Source organism: Lipophrys pholis (genome assembly GCF_963383615.2).
Source record: "Lipophrys pholis genome assembly, chromosome: 15".
Classification (NCBI taxonomy): domain Eukaryota; kingdom Metazoa; phylum Chordata; class Actinopteri; order Blenniiformes; family Blenniidae; genus Lipophrys; species Lipophrys pholis.
In genome coordinates this window covers 8699485-8718139 of record NC_137642.1, presented here as the reverse complement: position 1 = coordinate 8718139, position 18655 = coordinate 8699485, and the positions used below count along the sequence as shown (strand labels likewise).

General features: G+C 41.1%; 2 protein-coding genes across 4 annotated transcripts in view; one reads left to right on the top strand and one right to left on the bottom strand.

Annotated features, from left to right (window-relative positions):
- Positions 1-435: 435 nt before the first annotated feature.
- Positions 436-10681, bottom strand: abraxas2 (abraxas 2, BRISC complex subunit). The gene is made up of 9 exons (XM_080481313.1): positions 10576-10681; positions 7731-7821; positions 6720-6756; positions 6317-6383; positions 5960-6150; positions 5693-5812; positions 4609-4693; positions 4395-4512; positions 436-3788 (listed from the first exon to the last, which is right to left on the bottom strand). The coding sequence occupies exons 1-9, from the start codon at positions 10645-10647 to the stop codon at positions 3223-3225; spliced, it is 1347 nt and encodes a 448-aa protein (XP_080337439.1). The 5' UTR covers positions 10648-10681; the 3' UTR covers positions 436-3222.
- The window catches only part of eef1akmt2 (EEF1A lysine methyltransferase 2), a 20289-nt gene continuing 11849 nt past the window's right edge, over positions 10216-18655 (top strand). Inside the window, exons 1-7 of one of the 3 annotated variants that reach the window (XM_080481315.1) lie at positions 10216-10853; positions 12583-12648; positions 12774-12888; positions 13075-13182; positions 14188-14404; positions 15238-15322; positions 15426-16463. In XM_080481315.1, the coding sequence (XP_080337441.1) occupies positions 10744-10853; positions 12583-12648; positions 12774-12888; positions 13075-13182; positions 14188-14404; positions 15238-15278 (657 nt within the window). In that variant the 5' untranslated portion in view covers positions 10216-10743 and the 3' untranslated portion in view covers positions 15279-15322; positions 15426-16463. Of the gene's footprint in view, positions 10854-12582; positions 12649-12773; positions 12889-13074; positions 13183-14187; positions 14405-15237; positions 15323-15425; positions 16464-18655 lie in introns of those variants that run through there. The other 2 variants (XM_080481314.1, XM_080481316.1) reach the window with 2 other exon arrangements.

The following is an 18655-nucleotide window of genomic DNA, read 5'->3' as shown; positions in this document are numbered from 1 at the left end:
ATAAATGTGTTTATATCATCAATACATTGCGGCTCGTTGCATCCTCGGCAGGCAACCACGTGGTATCCCCTCAAAAGAGACGATGGGAATGATGTCATCGTAAAAAATACTGCAGCAAGCAATCTGCAGTAATGCATGGCAGCAACACTTCTCAGCGTTCAGTTAGTATTAATTTAGTGTTTGAACACATGTAGTCACTGGAACCGCTCTACAATTTGTATATATTCTGATTTTAAACATGTGCATAGGATGGTGCGTGTGTTTACAGAAAAGCCCGTCCAACTCCTGAAGTGATGTCACTGATGGAGGCACCAGCATAATAATATAATGCACAGCTATAATCTCATTTCTTACATTTTACGTATAATGCAAAATGTATTCTCAAATATAATCTCAATATTCTTGTTTGGCAATAAGAAAACAGGCACATCATATCACATATGCACGTCTCATTTATTATCCCCAGTTTAAGAACGTATTTCTCTGTGCTTATCCTAGCAATGTCTTGGGCAACTTTCTTCAGGTACATAACCCCAGATAAAAGCCGGGGAGATTTAAGCTGTGCACTGGACTGTGCACTGTGCTTTAGGGAGGTGTTGATGTTGATGGCCCATTTACAGGGAGGAAGCGAAGGGTCACCCCATACAGTAGGAGTACATGTTTGTATATATGTATTAGGTTGGATATTGAAAGGTAAAGGATCCTAACAATGTTAGTCCTCACACACTTTATGCCTGTTGATTTCTGTAACAAAGTCCTGCTGGTTTTCTTTCTGACCACAGAGTTAAGGATGAACCAGAGGATGTGAGACAGAAAGGCATAAAAACTAATCACGGAGGGTGTGAGGACCAGGATTATCTATACCACCACAACACTCAACTGAGACAAGTGTATACAGTAAGTGCTGCTTAAATGCTACCCCCACCTTCTGTGTCTACTATACATTCATCATTTCCCCATTGTAGTCCAGTACTCAAGAGAAAACCACACTCTGATTTTGCCATTTCATTTCATTTCATGTGGTGTGATTGTGTTACTCTGGGTGATTATTAAGCAAGGTTTTGAGTGCCAGTTCCCGATCAGTGATTCGTTGGCATTACACAACAGGGTAAAATAACTCCAAGGCAAAAAAAAAACATGACATACAAACAGATTATAAAGAAAACAAAAGTTATTCACAAGGCAAAGCACCTTCTGCTGCAAAATGTTTCGATTTTAAGACTGTGTGCAACCTCCTTGCAATCTTAAGACACCCTCCATGTGCAGTGCAAAAGTGCGTCCATGCTGAATACAACAGTGTCTAGAGTTCACCCATTCATGCAAGGAGCATGTCCTAATCAATCCATACCTTGTTACAGTTGCCTTTAATAATAATAATAAAAATAGAGCTATTTAAAAAGCAGTCATTTGCATGTCAGTTTACCTCATTACCAATTTTGCCTCAGAGGCTTGTTCAGTTGCTACACAAATACCCTTCGGCCTTAGAGTCATAATTCCAGTTTCAAATAATAAAGCAAGCAGAGTAACATTCACAACCATGAGATACAGGTCCACTTGGAAGCCATCAGTAAAATAAAAAGGGAAAAATCGGTCGAGGAAGCAGTTAAGTTGTACCAAGTAGACAAAACATCACTTTATAAAAAAGGACTAAAATTTGAAAAAAAAAAAAACAATAAAAGGGCAAGAAGTTGGTTATTGAGAGGAAAAAAACAAACTGTGAGCAATGATTGAATCTCTCAAGAGACAGAGAGATCTATGAATTTGTTCTGTGTGCAGACAGAAACTGCCCTGAGTGGAAGGCACTGTATACTAAAGCAAGGTCACAATGTTTTCATCACATTATCCAGGTCCATAGAAGTATAGCAGGTCTGAATACACACGGTCTGCCGTCGACTACGCAAAGACGAAAAAGAAGGGAGGCTGCTCGGTGTCCGTTTACACTTGTATTTCACACACTACGGGGGGGTAACCGGCCTTCTGCGATGACTTTAATAGAGGATTAAGTCCGTGAGGAGTGAGTTTAAAGTGGTTATACAAACATGATCAGTAGTACTGAGACAACCAGCGATATAAAGCTGAAGCAGCAGCCAGAGATTATATGAAGAAGAACAGACAGATGCAGTATTTAGTTTTTTTTGTTTTTTTTAGTGGTAGCTCTGTTTTGCAGCAGCAGAAGGGAACCTTAAGCGTCCGGTTAGTAAAGCTACAGTACACTGTGTTTGCCCTGTGAACCCCATACAATGCACAAAAGCTGAGCCGAGTTGGGCTCAGGGTGGTCGAGGAAGAGGACTACTCAAGTGGCACAACATGTCAGCATTGGTATCGCACAATAATAAAGAAATCTTAGATTCTGTTTAGTGCAGAAAAGCGCATACAATTTCAGTGTTATCCAAGAAGAACAAGACATCGACATTGTCAAATTTGATTAACTGTTAACCTGACAAAAAAAAGAAAAATATATATATATATACGTATATATAAAGCACCCATGATAGCAGTGGCAGAGTAAATTTAGTTTGGAGATCTGTTATTCACCAGTTATATAGATAACTGTATCATCAAAAACTGTTGAACGTGAAAACAAGCCGAAACAAATGATGGAAACGTGCACGTAAAGGACATTTGTAATTACATATACATATAATTTCTTTCTTCAATTTTAAAATAAAAATGTATTAATAGGTCTACTTTTCTTAAAAACTGAAGGCCGAGTATTATTTTTCCCTTTGCTTCTGTGATGGGCTGTTTGAAAAAGAAAGCAACACAAAATAATGCAAGAGAGGGTGCTCAAACTTGATGACGTGAACGCACGTGAAAGGAAAAGACGAAACGAGACGAGACGCACAGAAAGCGTGGGCCTGTTCCGGGAGCCAGTGCCAACCAGTTGGCATAAATCACGGTGCCATAATCAACTCTGATCCTGAAACCAGACAGATTCACACTTGCATACCTCCATCAGCCAAATAGCAAAAGAAAACATGACAACAAACGACTTCCCCCTCAGTGCAATGGACCTGTTGCGCCTGCGAAGCCCAGTAAGACGAGAAAACTGGGACAAATGGACAGAAACACAGCGGGACACCACTTTGCACCTGCCTTTCACTTTCAGGACTGGCACTTCTTTTTTTGAACTTTAAATATTTGCCTATCTTTGATTGCTTCAGATTCCCACCTGTCACGGTGTGTCACACTCCAGTGTCCCTTTCACGCCGCGGGGCATGTCTATGTGGTCTGTGAGCCACGGGCGTCCCCGTCGGGGCTGAGGGAAGCTGGCCGGCCTTGAGCTAAAACGCTAGCAGAGACGATTGGCAGATGAGCGGCTTCGCTCACTAAGTTCTCGTATTCGCTACTGTCCTCATCTTCGTCGCCGTCGTCGTCTTCCTGCCCCGCGGCTTGTCTGTCCAGCGAGTCAGAGCTCGACCCGTCTCCATTGCCAAGGTAGGGAGTGCTGGGAGGGGCGACGGGGTTGGGACTGACGCCGAGGCCAAGGCCCAGCCCGTGGCCCAGACCCAGGCCGATCCCCAGTGGGACGGGGGTAGGGTGTCCCGGAGAACCCACAGCCTGGGGCCGGGGTAAAAGAGCAGCACTAGTCGGTGGGGACGTCGAGGAGAGCAAAGAGTCATCCTGGGACAAAAGGTCAGTGTAGGACGGTGGGTTAGGTGAGGTACTGGGTCGCTCTGGGGCAGAGGGGGCTTGGAAAGATATCCTGGACAGAAGAGAGGCCTCTGAAGGTTCGGTGTTCTCCTCTGGCGTGGAATGAGAGTCTGCATTTTGAGCTTCACGCAGCCCTGTCAAGAAAGAAAGAAAAAGAGGTCACTAAAAAAAATAAAATAAATAGGGTTCAACTTCAAATCGCGAGCAAATAGAAAAACTGAAAAAATACATATCTTGGAAGGCAGTTTTATCCAAAGGATTAAAAAGAAAACAACCTTAGAGCGAGTGAGATAAAGTGTCTTAGTCAAGGACACAACCTGAAAAACACAATCCAAGGCTTTGTGAACACTCCGCCGAGAGCTCACATGCCCATGTGTTGTTATGCAGTTTGTTCTTGGACTTTTCCGACGATATCTTGAGGCCAAAGTGAATTTCATAATAGTTGCTGGCTTTCATTAAAGCCCTCATACAGCATCTACAGGTGCCTTTAAAAATGGTTGAATTTTAGATTACCGACAGTCCATGTCATACAAAAAAAACCTGAAATATCTCAAGGCCTTTTTATTCAGGTCATGAAAGTCAAGAACACCGAACCTGAAATGGTAAGGAACAGTTCATGAATGTTCCTCCATCTTTCTTCTCACTGGACACCAAAGCGGATGACCTTAATACGGGATTTTAACAATGCCACACACACACACACACACAGCCAGTTCATCAAATCCTCCAAAGATACATACTTCTCTCCTCTTCTGCTGCCTTGCGTTTCCTGAGAGCGATTTGTTGTTTGACTTTGTTCACGTCCTCTTGAATTGTCTCCTTAACGCGCTCACTTTGTTCTACCTCCCCACACACTGCCTGAAGACAGAAGCAACAGGCGGAACTGGTCACACGATGTGGCAGCATTTTCCTTGACCAAATAACACGCTTTAAGTGAATCCACCAGCGACTCACTTGAACTTTGTCCTGCAGGGCACTGTAGACTTGGAATATTGTTCGAATATCTTTCATCACGCCATCGTTGTCAAAGAATTCAGCTCTGCAGACAAAATGCAGAAATCAAGAATATTATCGCTGAGCACAAGCCTACGCCTTTTACTCATCAAAATGATCAGAAAAACAAAGATGTGCAGTGAACAAATTGTGGATATCTTCCTTATCACAGCGAAAGTTTCTCTGCACAACATGGCTGAACCCACTCGCAGTCCAGGTGGCATCCGTCTTTTACAGAGGAGTAACTTGAGACACGTGCTGGATGTCGCATACTGCCTTTTGAACGTATTTATTCACTACTAATCTACAAAACATGTAAACCACATACGAAGGTTCTCTACTTGTAAGACACACGGTCCTTGAATAGAAGCGACGCTGATGAGTCGGATCAAAACAATAACAGGCGGCACGTGTTCTTGGACTAAAGTGGTTTCCTTTAATATCAGAGGAGACGTGTTGCTGTGTGAACTCAATAGTGAGCCTGTTTACATGCGCAGTAAAAATCAGATCCTGTGATTGCTGGAGTTATCAGGATATTCAAGTTTATCTTGTGAACGGCATCATGCGATACGCTTTATCGGATAGCGGCAGGTATCTGATTATTTGGATTAACACACCGAGCTCTTTGCTCAATAGATCAATGTCTTTGTGCACGTTTACCCGTATATCGTATTTATATCATTCTATCACAGTTTTTCATGAGTCAAAAAAAAAAGTCGAAAAAAGAAAACAGAAGTGACTGTGAATAAATGTAAGTGGAAAACATATTTTTTTTAAAAAACATGAATGTGCACCAGTTAAAAGTCATTAAAGAGTCATGTCACAATAAAAGAAAACCCTAAACTAAGAGTGTAGGCATCGTCATGTTCAACAAGAGCAAACCGGGTACTATAAAACAAATCCAATAATCGGAGTGAAACATTAAAACCAGGGATGTACATGAAAACACGCAACACCGGATAAATACCATTATCTAAACACTCATGGTAATCACATTTTTATGGTCGCATAAACAAGCTCAGCGGCATGGGAGCCCAAATCTTACCCATACTCTTTGATGACCTTGGCATAGTTGAGTGAGGTGTTGGGCACTGAGGAGACTTTGTATTCCTGCTGGCTTGTGTTGCCAAGGTTTGGGATTGTGAGAGTAATCCTCTGGTACCTACTGAATGGGGGAGGAAAAAAGAAAAGAAAAAAAAAAACATTAGCACAGATAAAACTCAGGCAACAGATATTGCAAAGCCATAATTAAAACCCCTGTTGTGTGGAGAAAGTTATACATTTTTGGAACGCTATCAATGCAGTTTTTTACCTGCGGTTGGGTCTGAAGAGCACATACTCCAGAGCGTGTGTTGAGCTGTTGGCCGTGGAGATGAAGCTGAAGAGAAGGAAGACTAGGTCGGGCACTCCAAGCAGCTGAGTCAGCTGTTTGTGGATGATCTGTTCCCTGAACGACATCTGCTGCTGCGTGTTCCTCCGGAACCGGTACCAACCAATGACATTCTGCACAGCCGGGGACACAGCGGGGTTAAATCCAGCACCATCACACACAGAGCAACACGCTTACGGATTTTTTCTTTTTTAAAAAAAAAGGTAAAAAGTATTTGGGAAAATTAAAATGACGGTGTTATATTTTTAGTCAAAGTGGTGAAACAAAAAGGTGACTCACTTTCCGCCTGTCTTTAAGAATTCTGTTGAGACTTTCCTCGTCGACTTTGCCTGCGTAGTCGTAAAAACTGAAAAGAGCGGCGGAGAAAAACAGGCGAGTTCAAAAGGATTCATCATGTCCCTGCTCGTCCTCAGCCTCAGCCAACTTCTATTACTCAGCGCTGTCTGATGGAGCCATCTACTGTCCAATGTCAAATTAAAGCAGCCGGCGCGAGGATTGATGGAAGATAACTGATGCTGTTACTCAACGCAGCAGAATATTTACAGGGACGTAAAAGTAAAACATTATGAGCTTCCGAGGACACCACTCGGTTATAAATAGCAAATCTGCAAAAAAAAATGACCTTTTTATAAATCAGACATTATTCATGCACTCTGTAAAAGGAATGGCGCTCATATCTTACCTAAATAATTGTGCACAAGGATCGTGGTTATGGATTTCTGGTGGGGAAAAAAAAAAAAAAACAATGGAAGGTTGTTACATCATAAAGTAATACATATTTGCGTAGCGTGTGAACCCACAGCAGAAGTAAACCTTGCATTCACTAAAGAATCTTTATCTTTCTTCATTCAAGAATCTCTCACATGTAGATGATAGTAAATTTTGAAAAACAATTATCATGGGACCTTGAAATCAAAACAAGAGACTTTTAGCTTAGGATTGGATCGGAACTTCTTTAATAGTTCAACAACAAAAATATTGGCAACTTCCAAAAAGCACAAGTAAAATTTAAAAGGTTGTAACACTAACGCTGATAAATGTTTTGAAGTACACTTTGTGATACGTGTTCGTTGAAAAACATATGTAAAGTGACAGCGCGTGTATTTAAATCTAAATGACCGTGTGTTGTGGTGGGAATAACTATTATATAACCACTTTATTTAGCTCCACAAGTAGTTCATAATTACTCATCTCTGAGGTCAAAGTTCAGCTGTGGAAGAATTATGAAGTGGTAAATTGAATTCAGCAAAGGTTAAATTATCCATTTGTACACAAGTGCACAATATTAAAAGGAGCTTTTAACCACCAATGGAAGTGAAAACAGAAGTGTAGGTGGACGATGAGACAGAATTTTCATTACCTGTTGTTCTTATTCAAGCTGTGTCTTTAAAAAAATAAATAAAACGGGGAAAAAAAAAAAAAAGGCTTTTTGGTGGCAGACATTTTGACTTGTCACAGCAGGATTACCCAGCAACAATAGCTCTGTTGTACTGTGGTGACCCAGTTTGTTATGGCAGCGTGACAAACGGGGTTCAAGATGCTGAATCAGGCGAAGGATTATCCATAAATCACTTTTATTATTCACACCTGTGCTTTTCTTGCTGTGATATGCCAAAATATCCAACCTGAAAAGGTAAAGTGTGTCACCAAGCTGCTTGTTATCGCTTCAGACAGTCTGTGTTTTGGAGCTCACCTACGACTTGGAGCAATTCCGCAGTACTGATCTGTGTGTCACTGATGCTGACCGTCTCTTCTTGCCTGACGTCTCCGAGCAGGAAGCCCTCCTGTGTTAAGACATTGTTACACACCAGTTAAGACACGGATGCAGCGATAACTCAAATGGTTTAAAGACAGAAAAAAAAAAACCTGTTGAAAAGTTCTGTTTTTAAAGGTTTTATGGGCTGCATAATTGTCAGAAAGGTGCGATAAGTGAGCACTTATCCAACTTTCAAGATCTACAAGTTCTTCAATGTTAATCTGCCTTTTCTGATGACACTATCGTGTGACATGGCGGTGAATCTGGTCTGGGATTCCTCTGCTTTCCGGTAGTTTGAAATTTTCAAGATACGATCCAGGAGTTGCAGCTATGAGAAGTATGTATGCAAAATCCTGTCCACAGCATCAGGATGAGAGGAAAATGGTTAAAAACATTACATTTGCTATAAAAAAATGACAGGCAGAAAATGTTTCGACAATAGATGGATCAAGTGTTGCTGAAGCTGTAGTCTCCCTCCGTCATAATCAAAGTGAATACTGAGAAAAATGTGTGTTGTTTTGAAGAGACCAAGTGGCTCATTTCCATGCAGGATTGTTTGCTCGTCACACACCATCCAAAATTCACTACATGGTCCAAACGTCCTCACCACTCTGTTCCTTTATGTTGCGTTTTGTGTTAAAAGCTGGGCGACTTTTTTTCACAGCTTCTGAGGGAAGTTGTGACACTTTCTGTTGTGCTTAACGGAGCGGAATGAAACAGTCACGTGGCTTTCTGTAACCAAACTGGTTGAAATGTGTGACTGTGACAATAACTGGAAGATAAAGATCTTTTAGATTTTTTGTTTTTTGTTTTTAAAGTGCCAGAATTTCCCAACTCATTTAACTGAGTTGAGAAACACTTTGTTCGTTCTTTCTAGTTTACATTAATTTAACAAAGAAGGACACATTAAGATCGAGACCTCTTTTACCTGGCCAGGAGCTCGACGCCACATGTCACATCATGATATGTAAAACCAACACATTTGACAATATACACCAGTTATAATGATAAAATGCAGATTACTATGGACAAATTTGAAAAGATGAAACGCAGATTATGTAAAAACAGATTGGAGTAAAGTGCAATAGCTCTCAAAAAATACTAAGGTGCATTAGTTCGCTGCAAAAGACTTTTAAAACACAAACACTGACTGATTGAAGTTTGCGCTTTGTTGCATAAAAAACAATGGAAATGACAAAGCAATCTGAACATTTTGGTTTCTATATGAAGGGTGTTCCAAGCAGAGGGGGCAGAGAAACTGGACTGATATCTTTACGGATGTTTTTTCCTAATAGCAGAGAAAACAAAAACGTATTTTCTAAAGTGGGTTTACAATATCAATATGCTTTCTTTATTATGACAACACATTGGTTGTAAATTCATTAGAAAATTGTTTAATTGGTCTTACCCATCAGCAGACATCACATTAAATTACATTTTAAAGCAGATGTCAGCAAATGCAGAAGTAATGGTAAGAAAGACTCTTTCTTTGTCAAAGCAATAACCCTAAGTAGATTATTTGATTCACACATACTCTGCACATCACAAAACAACCCAAACATCTATTGTCGAACAACTGTGAGCCCATTGTAATATTGCACTATTCGTGTTTGTTGCATTTCCATTTGAGAGGATCAGCTCTCCAATTTTGTTGTACATTTTATAATGGTAATAAAGACTTTCTATTTTATGTCTCACCATTGACTGCAACTATTTGATTCTGATCTATCCTAAAAATATTTAAAAATGTTAAAATCAGTTGAAAATTACAAAGATTTCATAAATAAAGCAACACACCAATGTGATTTCTAAATTAGGGGACGGCATTTATAACATGATACTATACAGACAAGATCAAACAATTGGTTGTTTTTTTAATGAATGTATAAACTATGATGACTGCCAGTAACAGATCGTATGTAAACTCTAGTTTAATGCCATATCATTTGTTTAATGAATAAAATGTGGCGTGTTGAAAACAGCTGAGAAATGTGAGCAGCTCGTAATGTTCCTGGCAGGAATGTAGAAGAACTTGAAGCGACTCTCCACCTGCCGAGGCTAACTTCACAAGTGTTTACAGTTGTAAACAACCACACCGTAGAAGACTTAACAGCCTTTCAGTTAAAGATTGTCTCAACATGTGGAAAACATTTTCCCTCAGTGACACCTTTTGCCAGGTCAACCATACAACTTCAAACAGTATTTTTTTTTGTTTGTTTATAAGTTGAGTTTTTGACAAAACAAAGCTGATCAACATGAGCGAAGTTGCTAATTGGCTAATTTAGCAATGCTACACCAAGTAAATAACAAGCAACTGTCCAACGTGAATCAGAAAGTGAATTAATCGTGATTGCGTGCTCATGACAGGACTGAGCACATGAGATGACAGCTCGGTCTGGCTTTAGATATGAACAGCACCGACACACACGGAAGTCACTTGACTTGGTAGCTTAGCTCAGATGCTAGTTAGCCAGCTACAGGACATTTCCTGCAATTTCAAACTTTACTAACAACAACGCAACTCTTGGCGCGACTGGCATATAAATCTGCGCAGCCTCGTGCAGAGACACGAGACGGAGCACAGTTGATTTAAGTTGGTTTAGTCTGATTGAATCGAACCTGCCGGTAAATAGACGGAACCGAAGCTAGCTAACAGCAACAGGATGATGACACTGGAAATCAACACGGACTGAAGGCGTTTCGTGATCGCATGCATCTCCCAGCCGCCCGGCCCTCGGCCACCACAACATGAGAGCCACCAGACGCAGTCTGAAATACGTACGTGATCCGAGTTGCTGTTGGCGCTGTGATAACACACAGAACTAAAAGTATAACCTGAAATGGACGCCGCCATGATGGAAACATCCCCATCAATCCCGACGCCCCCCGCGGCTGCAGTCACGCTCCGCGGGCGCAAGGCATTGTGGGAAATGTCGGCGAGTCGTCCAGCATGGAGGACGCAACGAAAAGCTCACATGGCGGTGAAAATAACTCCGATTTGGAGGAAGACAGGTCGTCAGAGGAAGATTTCGGTACTTCAGAACTCGGAACTAAAGAGTAGTAAGTGTTGCTTGTGGTGGTTTGTGATTGTAATCCTTTCTCTGCGCGCTCTAAAGCTACAAGCGGCAGCAGCATCCAAGCTCGCCGGTTCGCAGCTGATTCAGGCTCATACTTTGAAAATTGCTCAGCTCCGTTACTTATTTTGACATTCCATCCTTACAGGGTTACACAGGGCTGAAAATGTGCAATATGTAACGTTTGATGGATAGATAAATAAATACACATATGGTGGTTAGCATGTTTCCAGGAGTTGATAATGCAAGAAGTCGAGTTTTGGACGAGCGTATCATATGAAGTGTATGATGGACGATCTGTATGGTAAATAATACAATACATAAGGGCATTATAGTCATCAAGACAATATGCAACAAAAGCATTATCCAGTATGGATGTGCTATTCAGGGTGAGAGATGGCTCCGGGGTGGAAGTAAGCAGCCTGGGTGATGATGTTGATGTGGGAGGTAAAGGGGAGGGTGCTGTCAAACATCACACCTGCACCTTTAACCTGAGGGGAGGGATGGGCTGTAGAGTTGTCAGTGTTTAATGAAAACCTGCAAAGATTTACGGAGTGTGGTGTTCGTGCCAACAACAGCAATTTCAGTTTCATTTCTGTTGCATTTAAGAACGTCTTTGAGACAGTCAAGAGAACTAGTGTGACAGGGACATAGATCTTGGTGTCATTTGCATCACAATGAAAACGGTCCATGATTTTAGAACATGCTGCGTAGTGGGAGAGGGTAAATAATGAAGCGAAGGGACCCCCAGATCAGAGCCTTGGGGCACTCCACTAATGACTTGAGAGGGTTGGGATTGATAGATTCTTAACTGAACAAATTTTAAGTGATTGGAGAGGTACAAGGTGAACCAGGAGGGAATTATGTTATTTTTGCTGTTTTGTGGCGTCATGGAATTGAGCTGGAGGAGAGACAATGTCAGTGAGGAGTTTCTCAAAAAGAAGGAAGACAATTTGACAAGGTCTGAGTCAAGTGAACCAGTGTCGGTTGAGGATTGTGACCGGAATATAAATGGGGTTATTGAGTCTGTGATTCTAGTGAGATACTAGATCATCGGATGTGGTTAAAGTGGTCAGTACGTGAGAGACTGTTTATTGCAGGCGAAAGAGTTGACCGAGAAACGCTCTTGATGTCGCTGAATGTGATGCAACACGTTTGGTTGGTTCATGGTATAAGATATACGCTTGCCAGATATCTAGATCCAGATGATTGTTTTTAGAATGAGTGAGAGAAGTATTATGGCATATTATATATATATATATAAGTAAGAACTGAGAGGCCTCTTGGCTAAGGGCTGAAACATCTTTTCTATAGGACCAAGTGGAGTTGACCTGATTCAGTTTACTTTGAGAGACTCCAAAATATAATTGTATTCATAATATCCATTTATAAACTATGCACAAAAAGTCAGACATTTTGTTTGATAGATTATTTATGTATTTTTTGTAATAATGCTTCTTCTGACTACATTGTCTACTTTTGGAAAGGACGCCTGATTATATCCATTTTAAAAGGCTCCACACTTCTGAGGAACATTCGTTTGAAGGATTAGCCGCAAAACACAACTGCTTTTCTTTCGTGTTGCTGTTGATTGTTGTGGTATAAAATCTGTTGCCAAAAAGCAACATGTTACAATAAAGACATCATCAAATGAAATCACATTTTGTTACTTTTACTGTGTGGTTTCAATATATCTTTTTTTTTTTTTTCCACAGTTGGGAGGACACGTACCAAAGAGAACTTGAGACATTCAAAGACATTGGAGATGTCGGTGAGATATGGTAATGCCACTCTGCTGATGAATGAGTGTATTTGTTTCATGAAATAAAACAAGATACTTTATACATTGGTTTTGGACTGTGGCAATAGCTTGTTTTTGGACTGAAGTCTCTGCTCTTCTTGCCAGGTTTGGGGAGGAGAGCATGAGCCGTGTGCTGCGATGGATGGACAAAGCCAAGATCCCAGAAAGTGCTTCAGTTCTTGACATTGGCACGGGAAACGGGGCATTCTTGGTTGAACTGGTGCGAACGCTGTTCTGATTTCACCTGCACTACAAACTTTAACCTAATCTGTGGGTTTTGTTGGAAAGGTAGTGAGGCTTCGACTCCAATGAGAACTCTGTTGAGAAAGAGACTAAAAGAACCATGGCAAAACTTGATGCAGTGATTTTAAAAAATATTAACAGCCCAATTTGTTTTTGTGTCAAGGCTAAACAGGGATACAAGAACCTGACTGGTATAGATTATTCCCCAGCATCTGTGGAATTGGCCAAAAGTGTTCTACAAGCAGAGGATTTATCCAATGTCCCTGTAAAGGTGAGTTTTCTTGTTTTTACACTTGCTAGATTTGCATTTTGTTTTCACTATTAAAAAAGGGCTGCTGCTCGGTGATGGCACCTTTACCCTTAAATGTGATAATGAGTGGCTACCTGTCGTTACTGGTTATACCCTCCCTTTACCCCCCCATGAAGTCGTATAAAAGAAGCATGGTTACCAAAAGCGTCTCCAAGTGCATTGTTTGCTCAGGTTCACGTGTGAAATTGTACAATAATACCAACGATTTCAGCTTAGAAGAAATTACAAATACTTGTGAAATTTGTCCCAATAACGCTGCCTGAATGTTTCGCCTGGCAAAGGGTCTACCGATGAACAAGTGATGGATGAATCGAATAGCAACGAGTCCTCAGATGTCCATGCAGGATTTAACACACCCGCTACTAACATATACATGCAAGAAAAACAAGGCAGTTTCCATAATAGAGTTGCATATAAGTTATGTGCATCACTGTGCTTTTCTTGGTCAGAAAGGCCGGTATTAATGTCAATATTGACTTTAGGTGGACAGAGGCAGCGTAGTGGCTGTTCCTGTGTACATGTGAGAGAGAAGTGGTATGTTGGCGTCCACACTCTTCTAATTTGCCAGAATAACTTGTGTGAATGTACTTTTCTCTCGGCGGTCATTCGGAGTGTTAAATCCATGTGAAGCCCTGTCTCTGTTTGCCTCCGGCACCGTCTGCTGCTGCTTTGACACTTCATCTTCATCCATTTGTTTAGCATCTTCCTGGTTATTTTCCGCTTTGTAGACTCGCACTCAAATCCGTTGCAACAATATACAGACGTGTCAGTCTCTTTTGAACCACAATTAAATCCCATATTTTGTGAGCCATTTCTTAACATGTGACTCTTGCGCTCACCCTGGAGATCTGGTGTTCTGCCCTCGGTCCAGATGAAGGCATCCTTTCACTGGTGGTGTGGCAGGTCAGAAAACTCCATCACGTGAACTGCTGCTAACGGTTTATTCTTCCTTTGCTTTGATTTCAGGAGATGGATTTCTTGAACTGCCAGGGAGAACTGAAGGGTTTTGACGTCTGCATCGACAAAGGAACATTCGATGCAATCAGCTTGAATCCGGGCAACAAAGCGGAAGGCAAAAAACTGTATGTCCAAACTCTAAAAGATGCCCTGAAGGACAACGGATTTTTTTCTATCACGTCTTGTAACTGGACAAAAGAGCAGCTGCTGGAGAGATTCAGTGAAGGTGAGAAGAAATGATAAAACCCCTTTAAATATGGTAATATAACGTCAATCTGTAACGCAAGTAACTGGGAGGCAATGGCTGTGGTTAGTATATTTAGTTTTCCTTTGTAGCCCATCTTCATCTATCAATATCGGAATGGATGCTGTTTCAACACTCATGGCTGATTTTATTTTTGATTATAGTATTAAAATGGGTCCCTCGTCAGGTATACATGGAGCGATTTCCTTTTTAAATTTCTACAAACAAAAAGGATGTTGTTTAAAATGTAAAAAAAAAAAGTAAACTACAAAGATTTGAACTATTTCTAACAATATTGAATAGATTTTAGGATATCCTGGTTATATTTGCATGCTGTGTCCTACGTTGAGCTCCAAATCAATTAAAATATGCCTTCTTTTAAGTATGTAAAAAAAAAAAAGAAAGAAAACTCTCAGGGTTTTGGCAAGCAAAGCGTAGTTTTTCTTTTTTTTTTTGTTCACTCAGTGTCTCCACAGGGAACCTTTTCAACACATGTTTGCTGAGGTGTAAAAGGGTCAAAACGCTGGCCAAACATGTTGATCTGTAGAGTGTGCGTCGGCTTGATTTAAGGGTTTGTGTCTTTCTGGCGTGCAGCAGCAGTAGAGCTGCGTGGTTTTTCTGTCTGACCCTCAGTCAAAACACGGACTCAACGTCACATTCGCAACAGTTACCTGGCAGATTGTTATGCTGCAGGAAGAATTTCGGCAGGCTTCCATTAGCCGTCACACGTGTCAGTGTAGTCACTCTGGAGAGCCTGCAGGGGGCCAAAGGGCCTTGAGAGCTCATCCGTCACACTGACAGCACTTCTTTACTAGACCCCAGGAAGCACCACAGATGGTGGATGGATATTTCTTGACTTGCAGGTCTTGCACCCTCATACTGATGAAGCCGAAGCCCAAGGTAGGAGATTTGCGGCATGTGTGTTGATGTTATGCTGAAGTCCATCAAGTAACTTTTCTCAACCTGTACATTTTTTTTTTTTCCCCCCCATGTTGCTTTGCAGGATTTGAGTTTGTACAGGAGCTACCCACCCCCACTTTCCAGTTTGGAGGACAGAAAGGCAATATTGTGGCAGCACTCATCTTCAAGAGAAAACACTGATATGGCATATAAAGATCATTTCTTTTTGTAGTCAATCGGACCTGAAACCTGTTTTTTTCTTTTCCCTCTCTCTTTTGCACTGAAATTTTATGTCTTTTTTAAGCAATATACATAAATCATGTTGATTCAAGAAATAAGCTGCAATGAAGCAAATACAAAACAACTTGGTAAAACATTTCTCTCAATCGTAATAAAAAAAAAATGTTTTCAATATTTTGATAAAAAATCTCTTTATACACTCATTTATGATAATCCTGTATCTGAGTCACGTTAGTTCAGCAGATATCAAGGTTGTTTTATTTATTTTAGGTCATACAAAAATACAACTATACTCCCTTGGCTGAAACAGTATGTGAGTAAAGATTAAACACCTTCAATCACAATGAGCTGCTACAGAGATTAAACAATTCAATTCAGACAGTACGTTTTCTGAAAATGAGTTTTCACATTTGGGTTGTTTTAGTTTAGTTTTTTTAATTTGATGCAGCTTACATTCCCTTCATAAGTGAACACTAAGCTTTTGCACCTCCTGACACCTATTTTGTTTGCAATGTTTGAAAAAGCAACACAAAGTCAGCCAGAGAATAGCTTTTGTTTTTTTTTGTTTTTGGAATTGATGTCTAGCTTTATATTTGCATTTGGAACAACAAACATAAACATCTGTTGTGTTTAGGTTTTTTTTTTTTTTGGTCCGTCCATAAGTAATCTTGTATCCCTTAAATGACATTGCAGTGAGCCTGTTGTGAGTCCTGACCCCGAGAAAACCAGTGTTCTGTCTTACAAGGTAGTTAATTACATTCATCATTCATACCATGCAAAGAATAGCGTCTACCCAATTGACTGAGCTGGAAACCCAACAGCGCTTGGGGTCCCGAGGACCGTGATTAAGAACGTATGACACAAAATGAATAAATAAGAGGCCACGGCTTGTGTGGGAGTGAAGCTTGTCTGCCATTTCCTTTCTCAATGGCATCATTAATAACTGCCAAACCCTGGATCCTAATTGCAAGCGGGGCCTGTGGCCCAATGGGAGCTGATGACGTTGAGGTGCACTGTTGAGTAAACACATGCAAGCTTTACAAGAATTTCTGCCTGGAAATTTACAAGGCTCTGGATATCCTGCCTGGATGTGCATGCGATGCCCACGTTTTAAATTCTCCGAAATTTTCCCATGAAGTGAAGTGTCTTACATCGAGCTCCAGCCAGATAAAAGTTTGCCCTCCTTCAAGTGGGTCAACATTGTCATCAAAACATTTGGCTGAGGACATTTTGATCGGGTTATAACTTTGCTGTAACAGCATATTAAATATAGACTACTGTTTTCCCTTGCAGAGGTGGTCTTACCAAGGAAAGCCAATGAAAAAACATGTTTGATGTGGAAAGGTCACGTAAAATATCACTACTTGAGGGCACTTTATGCTATAGCGAAACTATTGAAAAGTGAAAGTTCTATGTCCATGTGTTCTTTTGAGATATATAACTTAAGCGTGTCTCAGACAAGCCCTTCAGTTTACTTTAAACTCAGTCAGCAAGTTAAAAAGGCTGTCATATGCTCAGACTTTGGACCATTACTTCCATTCACCTCTAAATGAGTTTTATTCCTATAAAATAAAACCCGGGGTCTTGCTGGCTTGAACGAGCTGTTGCACTGCATTCACCACAGTCAGCACTTACATTTTTTTTTGGGGGGGGGGGGGGAAGCTGGCACATGTTTGAAGCTACACTTTTCTTCCACTCATATAAGGCTTTCAGACTCCATGCCATAGCCCACTGGCTGCCCTACCAGCACAAATACCATGATTTCATTTGAACCTCTCAAGTGTGATACTGCAAATATTTATATTTTTAACGTCATCTCCCTGGAAACACGTTTGAAGGTCTTCTAATAGGATTTTCAAGGACTGATTGAATTACTTCAGTATGTTTGCAGGGAACTTTCCATTGCAGTACGTGAGAGTGGAAAACACCCCTTTCTTCACTTCTACATGGTTTTAGTGTGTCTTTTGCGGAATGCCACACTCTTCCACGTGAGCTTTACCACAGCACAAAGTTAAATCTGGACGTTTGGAACATTGTTTTATTTAAAGCATGAAGCCAGCAAGAGTGTTAGATCTGCTGATACAACTTCAGGTGAGTGGTCTGCTTGAAATATCGACATTTTAACACCTATTTGTCCCTTTAACATCAATGAAACGCTAGGAACACATGAGGATTGTAAATGCCTGAGAGAGAACCACAGTGGAATGTACCAACTGATAAAAAGGGGGGTAGGTAGTTGTAAATGCACCTTCTCTCTTAAAATGGTGGTTTCTTCGGTAGTGTTCTGGTTTATCCGTAAGCCTCGTGTGTTTAGAAAGGCAAACACACTGTAACCCGGTGTGTTCGTGTTGTTGTCAGTTTGGTAGCGGTTCGGATTTATGCTCTCCTCCCCCGGATGCGGATGTAGTTGCAGTGAGCGCTGAAGGCAGCAGCCAGTTCTCAGCTGCTCGCAGTCCTGCTCGGTCCTGCTCCTGGGACGCTGATCTGCAGGCTGCAGCCGACACAAACTTTCTCTGTTCTACTTTTTATGATCGTGACAGTTCCATTTTCTCTGTTGAAGATGGCCTAACATCGAAAAAGCCTCTGCTGGCCAGGTAACAGGACCTTTGTCATTTGTTTAAGTGCACGCTGCTTGTAAATGTACTTCAGACATTCATCTTTTATGTTTGTTCATGCTGGGTTTCCCCAAGTACTGAAACTGTGCAATTACTTTTGGGTACAATCCAGAGAGCACATGTTTTCTTGTAGTTGTTTCTGTTACTGAATTGCTCAGCATTTCGCCACTGTCTGCCATCTTTAGATCAGATAAAGAATAAAAGTGGAGTTGTCAAGAGCGTACAAGTCCTCGAGGGTGTCACATTATGTTATTGTGACAGTCCTGGAGAGTTTACACTTCAGCATCAGGATGTGAGGCAGTATGTTGTTGCATTTTAGTTTTGCTGAAAAGCCTTCTTCAGAGGCACAGAAAGTCCCCCTCATCTGTCAGCCAGGGCAATAAAGCTGAGGTTGGTGTCAGTACCTGTAGGTGGAGAGGCGGTGTGGTTGCTTTGCAGCATACATTGACACAGCTCCCCAACCGCAGCTCATGAGAGG

Bases quoted from the DNA above. Each gene is read 5' to 3' on its own strand.
- abraxas2 (XM_080481313.1), bottom strand. From the start codon at position 10,647: ATGGCGGCGTCCATTTCAGGTTATACTTTTAGTTCTGTGTGTTATCAC. The intron at 6,757-7,730 runs GTGAGCTCCAAA...TTTCCCCACCAG, and splicing joins GGAATTGCTCCAAGTCGTAG to AAATCCATAACCACGATCCT. The intron at 4,513-4,608 runs GTGAGTCGCTGG...TTCTGTCTTCAG, and splicing joins CCCTGCAGGACAAAGTTCAA to GCAGTGTGTGGGGAGGTAGA.